This window comes from Erithacus rubecula, assembly GCF_903797595.1.
Source record: "Erithacus rubecula genome assembly, chromosome: 24".
Lineage (NCBI taxonomy): Eukaryota > Metazoa > Chordata > Aves > Passeriformes > Muscicapidae > Erithacus > Erithacus rubecula.
Window position 1 is genome coordinate 356,769 of NC_136676.1, and position 10,683 is coordinate 367,451.

Below are 10,683 nucleotides of genomic sequence, written 5' to 3' on the forward strand. Positions count from 1 at the left end.
AGATGAGACATGTCGGTGTGGGGCATCTTCCTGCTTCCTCTATGGAGTGTGGGATCCTCCTTAGGAAGGGGGTCCATAAACAAAGTTGGGATTAAACCCAGTGGGATGGTGCACTCCAGGAGCAGGCAGGATGCTCCTGGCATTCCAGCAAAGGATGTGTTTCCATGCCAGGATGGAAACACACATGCCAAGAGCCGAGCAGGCACGTCCCAACGTGCCCATCCTGCCAGCAGCAAGGGGGAACATTCCAGCACTGCGGCTCCTCGGGGCGTCCCTCCCTTCCCGCCAGCATTCCCGGCACACGCAGCACACGTGGGGAGGAGACAGGTTTTCCCTACCCGCCAGCTTTGCCGGATCACCCAGACTCTCGCCACATTGCGGAATCCTTCAGCCTGCTCAAACCACAGCAGGGAAGGGCTGTGTATCCCATAAAAACATTAGGAATTAAGGCACGGTGGACCCCCCCCCGGCTCACACAGGGTTTACCAGGAGGTAACAAAGCCAATTTACTAATTAACTGGGATTAATTTCCCTGTTTGCCCAAACCACCCTGTGGTTTGCTTTCGTTGCCCAATGATCCACCAGGATGAGTGTTGGCAGTGCTGGCTGAGTGCCACATGCTCCAGTGGGATGATGCTCTCCATTGCCCCAAATTCCTGAAGTTTCAGCCAAATGCTTAGGATACAATTAAATAACCCATTAACTACATGGGATGCAATCCCCTCACCCTGAATAGGGATCTAGGGTGAAAAAAGGATTTTTCCTTCTTTCCGTGGTTATTTGATATCATTCCAGTCGTTCCTCAGTCCCCAGAGGGTCCCAGAGGGAAGACATGACCTGAATTCCTAAAGCAGGAAAACAAGCAGGAAAAAAAAAAACAATTCCATGTGGGTTCGTGTTTTGTTTTGTTTGTTTGGTTTTGGTTTTTGTTTTGGCTTGGGTTTTTTAGCTATTTCTAAACTTTTGGGACCTAGCAGGAAGAAGAACAGAGAAGATGGTTATTTCTTGGAAGGGGATAGGCATAACAAGGACATGGGGTGTACCTGAGTTTGGGGGGAAGAAAGAGGGGTGCCAGCAGTGGGAGTGGGGTGAACCAGCAGTGAAAGTCAAGGAGTTTGTTCTTGTTGGCTCCTGGCCAGGCAGTCACACCTCTTCCCAAATACGCAGCTCAGCTTTCCCTCAGGAACAGTCCCCTTCCCCATGGCCCCCTCCATCCTCCAGCCCCCCTTACCCCCACCCTGGGCTCCTCCTTCATCTCTCTGGTCCCTCAAGGGAGGAGTGAAAGATCCCTGTGGAGCCCAGGGGGTGGAAGTCTCATTATGGGGCAGGCAGTGCTGCTACTGGTCCTGACTGGTCCCACCACAGCCAAGCATCTCGATGACACAGTGGATGCCTGGCATCCAAAATTCCTCTCTGTGATTTTTGGCTAAATCAGTATGTTTGCAGGCAAAGTGATATTTTCTTAGCAATAGGTTTGTCGGTATCAACTGTGGGGTCACCTGGCTCTGGTCACTGGTGGGTGCAGAAAATTGGGAGGAAGAGAGGATTAGAGCAGTGGGAGTACAGGGGGAAGGAAGGATAGACAGGATGGATAAACAAATGGAGAGACAGAGGGATCAAGGGGTTAAGAGAAATGGGTGGATGGGAGAGCAAGGGTCAGATGCATGGATGGATGGATGGATGGATAGATGGATGGACAGACAGAGGGACAGATGGAGAGAGGGAAGGATGAAGAGATGAGAGTCCAGGGGGAGTGGACAAATGGGCAGATGAAGATATTGAAGACTGGATCAGGAGATAGGTGGACAGGGTAACAAGGAGATGTGGAGGGATGGAGGGAGGGAGGAAGGAGTTGATAGTGGGATGCACAATAGAAGACATGGATGATTGGACAGAGGGATGGACAGAGAGATAGGTGCTTGGACTGACGGATGGATGGAGGGACAGAGAGATTAAGGTCTGGAAGGGAAGAAGGCTGGGCAGGGAACCGAGAGGTAGGGGGAGGATGGATGGACAGAGGAGAGGCAGACAGCTGGAGAGATAGGAGGACAGAGAGACAGAAAGATAGATGGACAAATGGATGGATCAAGGTCTGGACAGGGAGATTGGCTGGGTGGAAGAGAAAAGGATGGAGGGGGGGGACAGACAGGGATAGAAAAAGGGTCTAAGGCCAGGATGGGGAAGGGTCCGTGCCCGCCTGTCCGGACAGACGGACGGGATACAGCTGGCGAGGCCGTGGCCCCTTTAAGCGCCCCCCCGCGGGCAGCGATGGTACGCGCCGGTGAGGCCGCCCGGCGCGGAGGACAATGGGGTGGGGGCGGGCCCACTGTGGGCGCAGGGGGGGGGAGGGGGGCTGGGCAGGAAGTGTCGCGCGGCCGCGCCCCCTCCTGCTCGCCCACCCCCGGCCCGTCGCGGCAGGGCTGCTCTTGAGGCGGCGGCGGGACTGCGGAACCCTCTGGCACCGCGGATCTTACCGGCACTGGGAACGGGGCACGACACCAGAACAGCACCGGGCACCGGCTGGGTGAGGGCACAAATGCCAGCGGCTGAGGGAGACGCGGGGTGGCATCGGACGGGGGATTGGCGGGGTCTGGTCTCGAACCCGAGACCTGCGGGGAGCGGGGGGGCGGGCTCGAACCTGGGGCTCCGGTGAAGCCGGATCCAAAGCCCCATCCCTTCAAATCTAACCTCAGCCCGGACCGCTCCAAATCCAGCTTCACCCACGGCCCTGGAATCCGGCCTGAACCCGACCAACTCAAATCCAACCTCAGTCCTGACTCCCCAGATCCCGCCTCAGCCCCGGACCCCAAATCCTGCCTCAGCCCCGCCACCCCGTGCCCCTAATTCAGCCCCATCCCAGCTTCCGCCAGGGGCCCTGATGCAGCTTCAGCCCCATCCCCCAATATCACGGGTGCCCCCAGTTCCCCCGCTAGACTACCTCGCGTTCTCTGTATCTGATTCACCCCCAACCTCACACCCATTGCAACTCCATTGTGTCCCCCTCCCAAGTGTTGCTCTGATTACCTCTATCCCAAATCTGCCCCACTACATCCTGATGCTCTCATTCCTCTCACTGTATTTTGACCCCCCCATTGCATCCTGATCCTCCTAATGCAACCCCTCCAGCCCCCCCATTGTATTCTGTCCCCCAGTTCCCCCTCTGCACTGCAACCCTGCACTGCAGCTTGGTTCCCTGTTGCCACCCCTCATCTCCCTGTTGGGACTTGATCTTCCCATTCCCTCTGTGTGACCCTCCCAGCACTTCCAATTACATCCTGACCCCCCCGTTCCTCCTCCAGCCCTGCATTGTCTCCTCACTCTCCCATTTCCCATCACTGCAATGAGGGCCCTGCAGCCCTCATTGCATCCCAACCCCCACCTTGCCCCCATTACAAACCTTGAACCCTCCCATTCCCACCTGACCCCCAATTCCCTTGTTACCATCCTCATCCCTACTCCCCCATTCCTCCCCACCCCAAGTCCCCTCATTCACCCCCTCCCCATCAATCCCCCATTCACCCCCTCAACTTTCTTGCCCTTAACTTCCACCCACCCCAAACCCTTATTCAACCTCTTCACTCACAACTTTCCCCTCAACCTCCCCCCACCCTCCTCTTCCACTCACCCTCCCAACCTCCCCTCCCAAACTCCCATTCACCCTCCTACCCTCATCCCAAGGCTTCCACTCACCCTCTCCACTTTCAGCCTTCCCCCATCCTAAGTCCCGCTTTTACTCTCCCAGCTCAAATGCCCTCATTCACCCTCTCCACATTAATCCAGGGCCTTTACTCACCCTCTCCCCCACAACCTCCCCCTACAGCTGCTCCTATCCCAAGCCCACGTTTTACCCTCTCCCCTCTGAAGCCTCCTCCTCCATCTTCTCTCTTCCATCCAAAGCCCCTTATTCACACTCTTCCCATCAACTCAAGACCCCCATTCACCCTGTCCCCCGTGGCCTCACAATCCCCCATTCACCCTCTCCCCAAGCCCCCCTAACCCTGTGCCACTCTCCCCAGCCCCCAGCCATGGCATGCAGCCTCAAGGATGAGCTGCTGTGCTCTATCTGCCTGAGCATCTACCAGGACCCGGTGGGGCTGGGCTGCGAGCACTACTTCTGCCGCCGCTGCATCACGGAGCACTGGGTGCGCCAGGAGCCGCAGGGCACCCGCGACTGCCCCGAGTGCCGCCGCACCTTCCCTGAGCCCACGCTGGCCCCCAGCCTCAAGCTGGCCAACATTGTGGAGCGCTACAGCGCCTTCCCCCTGGACGCTATCCTGGGGGCCCAGCGCAGCCCCTTCCCCTGCAAGGACCACGAGAAGGTGAAACTCTTCTGCCTCACCGACCGTGCTGTCGTCTGCTTCTTCTGCGATGAGCCCGCCGTGCACGAGCAGCACCAGGTCACCAATGTGGATGACGCCTTCGAGGAGTTGCAGGTGGGTCCCTGTGGGACTTCCTGCCCCAAGTGGCTTCTTGGGGCTGCTGTATCTGGCTGGTCCCTCTTGCTACTGTGGTAGTGCCCTCCCTTTTGTCCCTGATTTTGGGGGTCAGTCCTGTGGCTTCCTCCCATCTGTCCGTCCCTGTACCCCTTTTTTTCCCTCTCAGGGTCAGGCCTATGCCTTTCTTCTGTATGTCTGTCTCTCTGTGCATCCCGTCTCTCACCTTTGGGGTCAGATCTGTGGCTTCTTCGAGTCCGTCTGTCCCTGCACTCCTTTTCCTTTTCAGGGTCACCCCTATGCCTGCGTCCTGTCCCTGCATGCCTCCTGTCCCTATGAGACATCTCCGTGCCGTTTTCTTGCACCTTTTCCTTTCCTTGTTGGCGTCAGTCCCATGCCTTTCTCCATCAGTCTGTCTATCTCTGCACCCCTCCTGTCCCCATGGGGGTCAGTCCCATGACTTCCTTCTGCCCCTGTGTCTCTGCACTCTGTGTTTCCCTGCATTCCTTCTTTTCCCCATGGAGTCAGTGCCATGGCTCCCTCCTGCCTGTCTGTCACTCACCTCCCCTGTCCCCACTGGGGTCAGCTCCACGCTTTCCTCCCATCAGTCTGTCTGTCCCCACAGCCCTTTTGTCTGCATGGGGGTCAGCTCCATGCTGTTATCCTTTCATCCATCCATCCATCCATCCATCCATCCATCCATCCATCCATCCATCCATCCATCCACACTTCTTTTGCTGTCCCCCTGGGATCTCCCTTGTCCATTGTCACTGGGGGTCCTTGGGAATCCTCAAATCGCCCTCTGGCTGAGCTACCCCCAGGTAGGACCTTCTAGTCAAGGACCTGTTACCCCCCCTACCCCAGGCAGGACCCTCATTCTGCAGGGACTACCCATGGACTGGCCATCCCACAGCCCCATAACCCCATGGTTGATTTGGGTGGGAAATCTCCCTGTGGGATCCCTTTTTTCCCCAAATAACCTATTTATGGTTTTGCCCTCCCTGTCTCCAGCGGGAGCTGAAGGAGCAACTCCAGGGGCTGCAGGAGAGTGAGCGTGGCCACACAGAAGCCCTGCAGCTCCTCAAGAAGCAGCTGGCTGAGACCAAGGTACATGTGGGAACACTGCTGTCACCTCTGGGGACCCTGCATTTTCCCCCAGCCTTTCATAGCCCCCCCAAAGCAGAATGGGGGTTAACCTCATTGCCACCCCGATGACCTTCACCAGCCAGGTTTTGGGACTTCTAAACACTCAAAACTCTACAATTTCATGGACTTGCCACGTTTTTTCCTTCTGTGGTACCTCAATGGGGCTGCTCATACCTTTGTAATTTCCTGCAGTGCTGCTTTGATTTATCTTTTTAATCAATTTAATTAATTCTCTCCTTACTCAGGGGTTCAATGTCCAGTGAGGTTCAATTTTCTCCCCATCCCCACCAGAAACTAAGGTGGGATTTTTTGGGGTTTTAGGGGTTATTTTAGGGTGGTTTTTTTCAGTTTAGGTTGATTTCTTGGGTTTTTTTAGGAGTTTTTAAGGTATAATTTGAGGGGGTTTAGAGTTTATTAGAGGGTTTTAAGGGTTTTTCAAGGGTCTTTAAAGGTTCTTTAAGAGCTCTTAAAGGTTTTTTGGGAGATTTTTTCTAGGTTCTTTTGGAGATCATTTTAAGGTTCTTTGGAATTTTCTTTTAGGTTTCTTGGGGAGATTCCTTAGGGTCCTTTTGTAAGATCTTCGGGAGGTTCATTTAGGTTCTTCGGGAGGTTCTTTTAGGGCTACTTTAGGGTTCTTTGAAAGGTTCTTTGGGAGGTTCTTTTAGTTTTTTTGGGGAGGTTCTCCTAGGGTTCTTGGGAAGGCTCTTTGGGTGGTTCTTCTAGGATCCTTTTATTCCATTTTTTGAGGGTGCAAGATCAAATGCACCCTTGTAGCCCCCAGAATTCCCTAATCTGATGCCCTTTTAGATATTTATTTGGGGATTAAGGAAGTCATGGAATGACCAGCAGAGCTTTGGGTGCTCCTAATCCCTCGTTGCACCCCAAGTCCTCAGCCAAGAGCCTGCGGGCGACGATCGGGGAGGCGTTTGAGCGGCTGCACCGGCTGCTGCGGGAGCGGCAGAAGGCGATGCTGGAGGAGCTGGAGGCGGACACGGCGCGGACGCTCAGTGACATCGAGCACAAGATCCAGCGCTACAGCCAGCAGCTCCGCAAGGTCCAGGAGGGCACCCAGATCCTGCAGGAACGCCTGGCTGAGGCAGATAAGCATGTCTTCCTGGCCGGTGTGGCATCCCTCTCTGAGAGGTGGGTGGCAGCGAGGGGATGACGGGGTTCCTGGTGTCACCCCCACCTCGGCACTGTGTGTTCTCCGCAGGCTGAAGGGAAAGATCCACGAGACCAACCTGACCTATGAGGACTTTCCCACCTCCAAGTACATGGGCCCACTGCAGTACACCATCTGGAAATCCCTCTTCCAGGACATCCATCCTGGTGAGGGTGCAGGGATGGGGAAGTGGCAAGGGATGGGGAGGTCACCACGGGTAGGGACACTCCAGTGAGGGACAGGTACACACGAGTGAGGGATGGGCAAGGGGACATCACCTGTGAGGGATGGGTATGTCACTGGCAAGGGATGGAGATGTTATTGCCAAGGGTCTGGGACATCAGTGATGAGAAGCAGGGACACACTAGTGAGGGACAGAGACATCACTGACAAAGGATGAGCATGAGGACAGGACACCCCAGTGAGGGGTGGGGACAAGGCCGCCCTGGTGACCTTCCCCCCATGGTGGTTGTCACCTTGGTGGGACAGAGCACCTGCGCAGGCTCCAAGGCTGCACTAACCCTCATTCCCCCTGTCCCTGCTGAACCAGTGCCAGCAGCGTTGACGCTGGACCCCGGCACTGCTCACCACCGCCTTATCCTGTCAGACGACTGCACCATTGTGGCCTACGGCAACCTGCACCCGCAGCCGCTGCAGGACTCGCCCCGGCGCTTTGATGTGGAGGTGTCAGTGCTGGGCGCCGAGGCCTTTGGCGCTGGCGTGCACTACTGGGAGGTGGTGGTGTCTGAAAAAACCCAGTGGATGATTGGCCTGGCCCACGAGGCTGTGACCCGCAAGGGCAGCATCCAGATCCAGCCGAGCCGTGGGTTCTACTGCATCGTGATGCACGATGGAAACCAGTACAGCGCCTGCACTGAGCCCTGGACGCGGCTTAACGTCAAGGGCAAGCTGGAGAAGGTGGGCGTCTTCCTGGACTACGACAAGGGGCTCCTCATCTTCTACAATGCCGATGACATGTCCTGGCTCTACACCTTCCGGGAGAGGTTTCCTGGGAAGCTGTGCTCGTATTTTAGTCCTGGGCAGAGCCATGCCAACGGGAAGAATGTCCAGCCGCTGCGGATCAACACTGTCCGTATCTAATTGGGGTTTTTGGGGTGTCCCCCCACCCTGCCGGGTGTTTTCCCACTCCAGGAACTGGTCCCAGTGCTGGGCAGGATCTGACATTCCACCTGCTTCTCTCGGTCCAGTGCTTCCAGGGAATCCCAGTGCAGGGGGCTGGGATATGGCAATAAAGGATTTGGAGAGAAGGGGCTGGGTGGTGGAGAGCCCCAGGGTGGGGGTTCTGGGCTGGGCTGGGGTCACTGTGGGGTGCCACAGGGGATCTATCCTGGGATACATCCAGGGATCTAGCACCATGCTGGGGCCATTGTGCCCTGGTCTGTGGCACTGCCATGGTGGGCAGAGTCTCTCACTGTGCTAGGGGGCTCCATGGGTGACATACCGTGTCAGGGGTCACCATGCACTGGGACATGTACTGGGACATGTGTGGCACATGTATAGCACCGTGCCCTGCTGTGCCATGCCATGTGCTGTGCCACAATGTCCCAAGCCTGGCCAGGGCTCCGTGTGCCCGTGTAGGGGACACTGCATGTATTGGAATGTTCTGGGGGGATGTATAGGAGCTGGGCTGTGTAGGGTGGGCTGTACAGAGGGTATGATATATAGGGAGTGGGTCTATACAGGAGGTGGTACAGAGGGGGCAGTGTGTTCTGGGGTATGATACAAAGGGGGTGCTCTGTACAGCGGGTGTGACATGTTGGGGTGGGCTATTTAGGGATGTGGTGTATGGGGGGTTATACTGTATGGGGATGTGATACATAGAGGTGGGCTATATAGGGATATGGTATATGGAAGGAGATACCTAATGGGTGAACTATGTGGGGCAGTGCTGAGCTGTACAGTAGAGTGGTACAAGGGGGTGACATTTAGGGCCTGGGCTGCATCAGGGGTATGATAGGAGAGATATGTAGGGGGCAGGCTGTACAGGGATGAGCTGTGTGTGGATATATGGTGATATATAGCGGTGGGCTATTTAGAGTAACGCTAGGGAGGGGAGTGATCTGTAAGGGTGGGCTGTAGGGGGTGATGCTAGGGTGGGACAGAGCAGCGCTGGGGAGTAAAGGACAGCGGAGCGCTGGGGGTGCCGCGAGGAGCCCCCGCTCCCGCCCGCCAGGCGGCGCTGTGGCGCCCGGCCCGCGTGCTCCGCGCGTGCGCTCAGGACGCGCAATCGAGCGCCGAAAGGCGGAAGGGGCCCGCTGCCATCTTGCCCCGGGCGCAGCCCCTCCGGTACCGGCGAGCGCGGGGGGGGCAGCGGAGGCTGCGGGAGCGAGGGCCTGAGGGGCTCGGTTGGGGGACTGAGTGGGCACCGGGGCCTTGGAGGGGGCTGAGGGAGCCACTGTGGGCTTGGGAGGACCTTATTGGGCACTGATAGCTGGGGGTTGTGGGACTGGGATTCGTGTGGGTCTGGGGGAGGCCGTGGGGCACGGCGGGTGCCTTGCGGGGCACTGAGGGTTGTGGAACTCGGAGACCTTGTGATTTGTGAGGGGCTGGGGGTTTTGCGTCAGTGGTCTCTATGGGCAATGTGGTGCAGGGGGTGTGTGAGGATTGAGAGAGGGTTTGGGGGCTTTGGGATAGGGGTGTCTGTGGGGTTGGGGGTGCTCTGGTACCGATAGCTAGCGGAGTATTGGGGGGCGAAGTGTAAGGAGATGGGGCCGCTGAGGGGGCTGAGGAATGAGGGGTGGTGGGGAGAAGCCAGGATGTGCTGGGGGGGGATGTCTCCTTGGAGGCTCAGGATGGGGTTGAGGATCTCCTGTGAGGTTTAGGATGCATTTGGGGGTCACCTCTGGGACCCAGGATGGATTTGGGGAAGAGTCCCCTGTGAGTCCCCTGTGTCACCCCCGTGTGAGCCTCTGGGGTAGTCTGAGGGTGTCACGGACCCGTGTGGGCGGGTCGGGGGTCCCCGGGTGACCCCCCCCCCGTGTCGCAGCCATGGATCCGGGCGCGGGGGCGCGGAAGGAGCGGCCGAAGCCGCGGGAGCCAGCGGCTCGCCTGGAGAAGGCCAAGCAGAGGTCGGCACAGCAGGAGCTGAAGCAGCGGCAGCGGGCGGAGGTGGGAACACGGGAACGGGGAGGGACACGGCCCAACCCGCGGCCAGACCCCCTTTGCCATCTACCCTTTCCCAATCCCAGATCTACGCCCTGAACCGGGTGATGACAGAGCTGGAGCAGCAGCAGTTCGACTCCTTCTGCAAGCAGATGCAGGGATCCGGGGAATGACAGCCCAGCCCCTGCCCTGCCCCCACCCCCCCTTTTCTAATCCCCCGGTATTTATTATCAAATTGCTCTTTTTATATCAATAAAATCTGTGCTGGTTCTCCGTCTCCTGGCTCCTGCTTGCTCCAGGTGGGAATGGCATGGGGAGGCCAGAGCAGGGCCAACACCAGAGCAGCTATGGTGCCAGGTGCCAGCTCCAGCCACGGCCCCATCCCGACATTCCCTGCCGCAGGGAAGGGTCCTGCCCTCTCCGAATGGGGATTTATCCCAGGGGGACGCAGCAGGAGCCACATCTTGCAGCTGCTCCTGCTGAAAGAGCCTCCCCGGGGATCCTGAGCATTTCTCCAGCACCAGGTTTGACCTTCGCTTCCTTCCTCCACCCACACCCTCTGTGCTCCAGCCACTGCTGTCCAGCAGCCTCCAGCTTTCCAGAGACTTTAGATCAAATCCTGCTTCCCCCTTCCCCTGTCCCAGCCATGTTGTGCTGGGGGGGGTGAAAATAAACCACATTTGGAATGGTATTTCCCTGCAGCCGTGGATTAAGTGGTAAATTCCAAACTGCTCCCAGTGAATCCTGTGTCTGAAACCCTCTGGAAGTTTGATCAGCATCCTCCTCCTCCCACCCAAGGAGGCCTTCCTCATTTTCAGA

The 10,683-nt window shown here is 57.4% G+C and overlaps 2 protein-coding genes across 3 annotated transcripts; both read left to right on the forward strand.

Moving 5' to 3' along the window:
- Positions 1 to 2,352: 2,352 nt before the first annotated feature.
- LOC306812122 (E3 ubiquitin-protein ligase TRIM62) lies at positions 2,353 to 8,485 on the forward strand. The gene is made up of 6 exons (XM_079326400.1): positions 2,353 to 2,524; positions 4,017 to 4,433; positions 5,445 to 5,540; positions 6,466 to 6,722; positions 6,793 to 6,908; positions 7,292 to 8,485. Exons 2-6 carry the CDS (start codon positions 4,026 to 4,028, stop codon positions 7,840 to 7,842), a joined length of 1,428 nt encoding a protein of 475 aa, XP_079182526.1. The 5' UTR covers positions 2,353 to 2,524; positions 4,017 to 4,025; the 3' UTR covers positions 7,843 to 8,485.
- Positions 8,486 to 8,940: 455 nt separating this feature from the next.
- SVBP (small vasohibin binding protein) lies at positions 8,941 to 10,141 on the forward strand. Of its 2 annotated transcripts, none has more exons than XM_079326378.1 (3): positions 8,941 to 9,159; positions 9,749 to 9,870; positions 9,951 to 10,141. In XM_079326378.1, the coding sequence occupies exons 2-3, from the start codon at positions 9,751 to 9,753 to the stop codon at positions 10,035 to 10,037; spliced, it is 207 nt and encodes a 68-aa protein (XP_079182504.1). In that variant the 5' UTR covers positions 8,941 to 9,159; positions 9,749 to 9,750; the 3' UTR covers positions 10,038 to 10,141. The 2 variants fall into 2 exon arrangements, with proteins under 2 accessions (XP_079182504.1, XP_079182503.1); XM_079326377.1 differs by having other exon boundaries at positions 8,944 to 9,048.
- The last annotated feature ends 542 nt before the right edge of the window (positions 10,142 to 10,683 follow it).

Coding starts and splice junctions, on each gene's coding strand:
- LOC306812122 (XM_079326400.1), top strand. CDS start 4,026: ATGGCATGCAGCCTCAAGGATGAGCTGCTGTGCTCTATCTGCCTGAGC. Junction 4,434..5,444: donor ACGCCTTCGAGGAGTTGCAG/GTGGGTCCCTGT, acceptor CCCTGTCTCCAG/CGGGAGCTGAAGGAGCAACT. Junction 6,909..7,291: donor CTTCCAGGACATCCATCCTG/GTGAGGGTGCAG, acceptor CTGCTGAACCAG/TGCCAGCAGCGTTGACGCTG.
- SVBP (XM_079326378.1), top strand. CDS start 9,751: ATGGATCCGGGCGCGGGGGCGCGGAAGGAGCGGCCGAAGCCGCGGGAG. Junction 9,871..9,950: donor AGCAGCGGCAGCGGGCGGAG/GTGGGAACACGG, acceptor TCCCAATCCCAG/ATCTACGCCCTGAACCGGGT.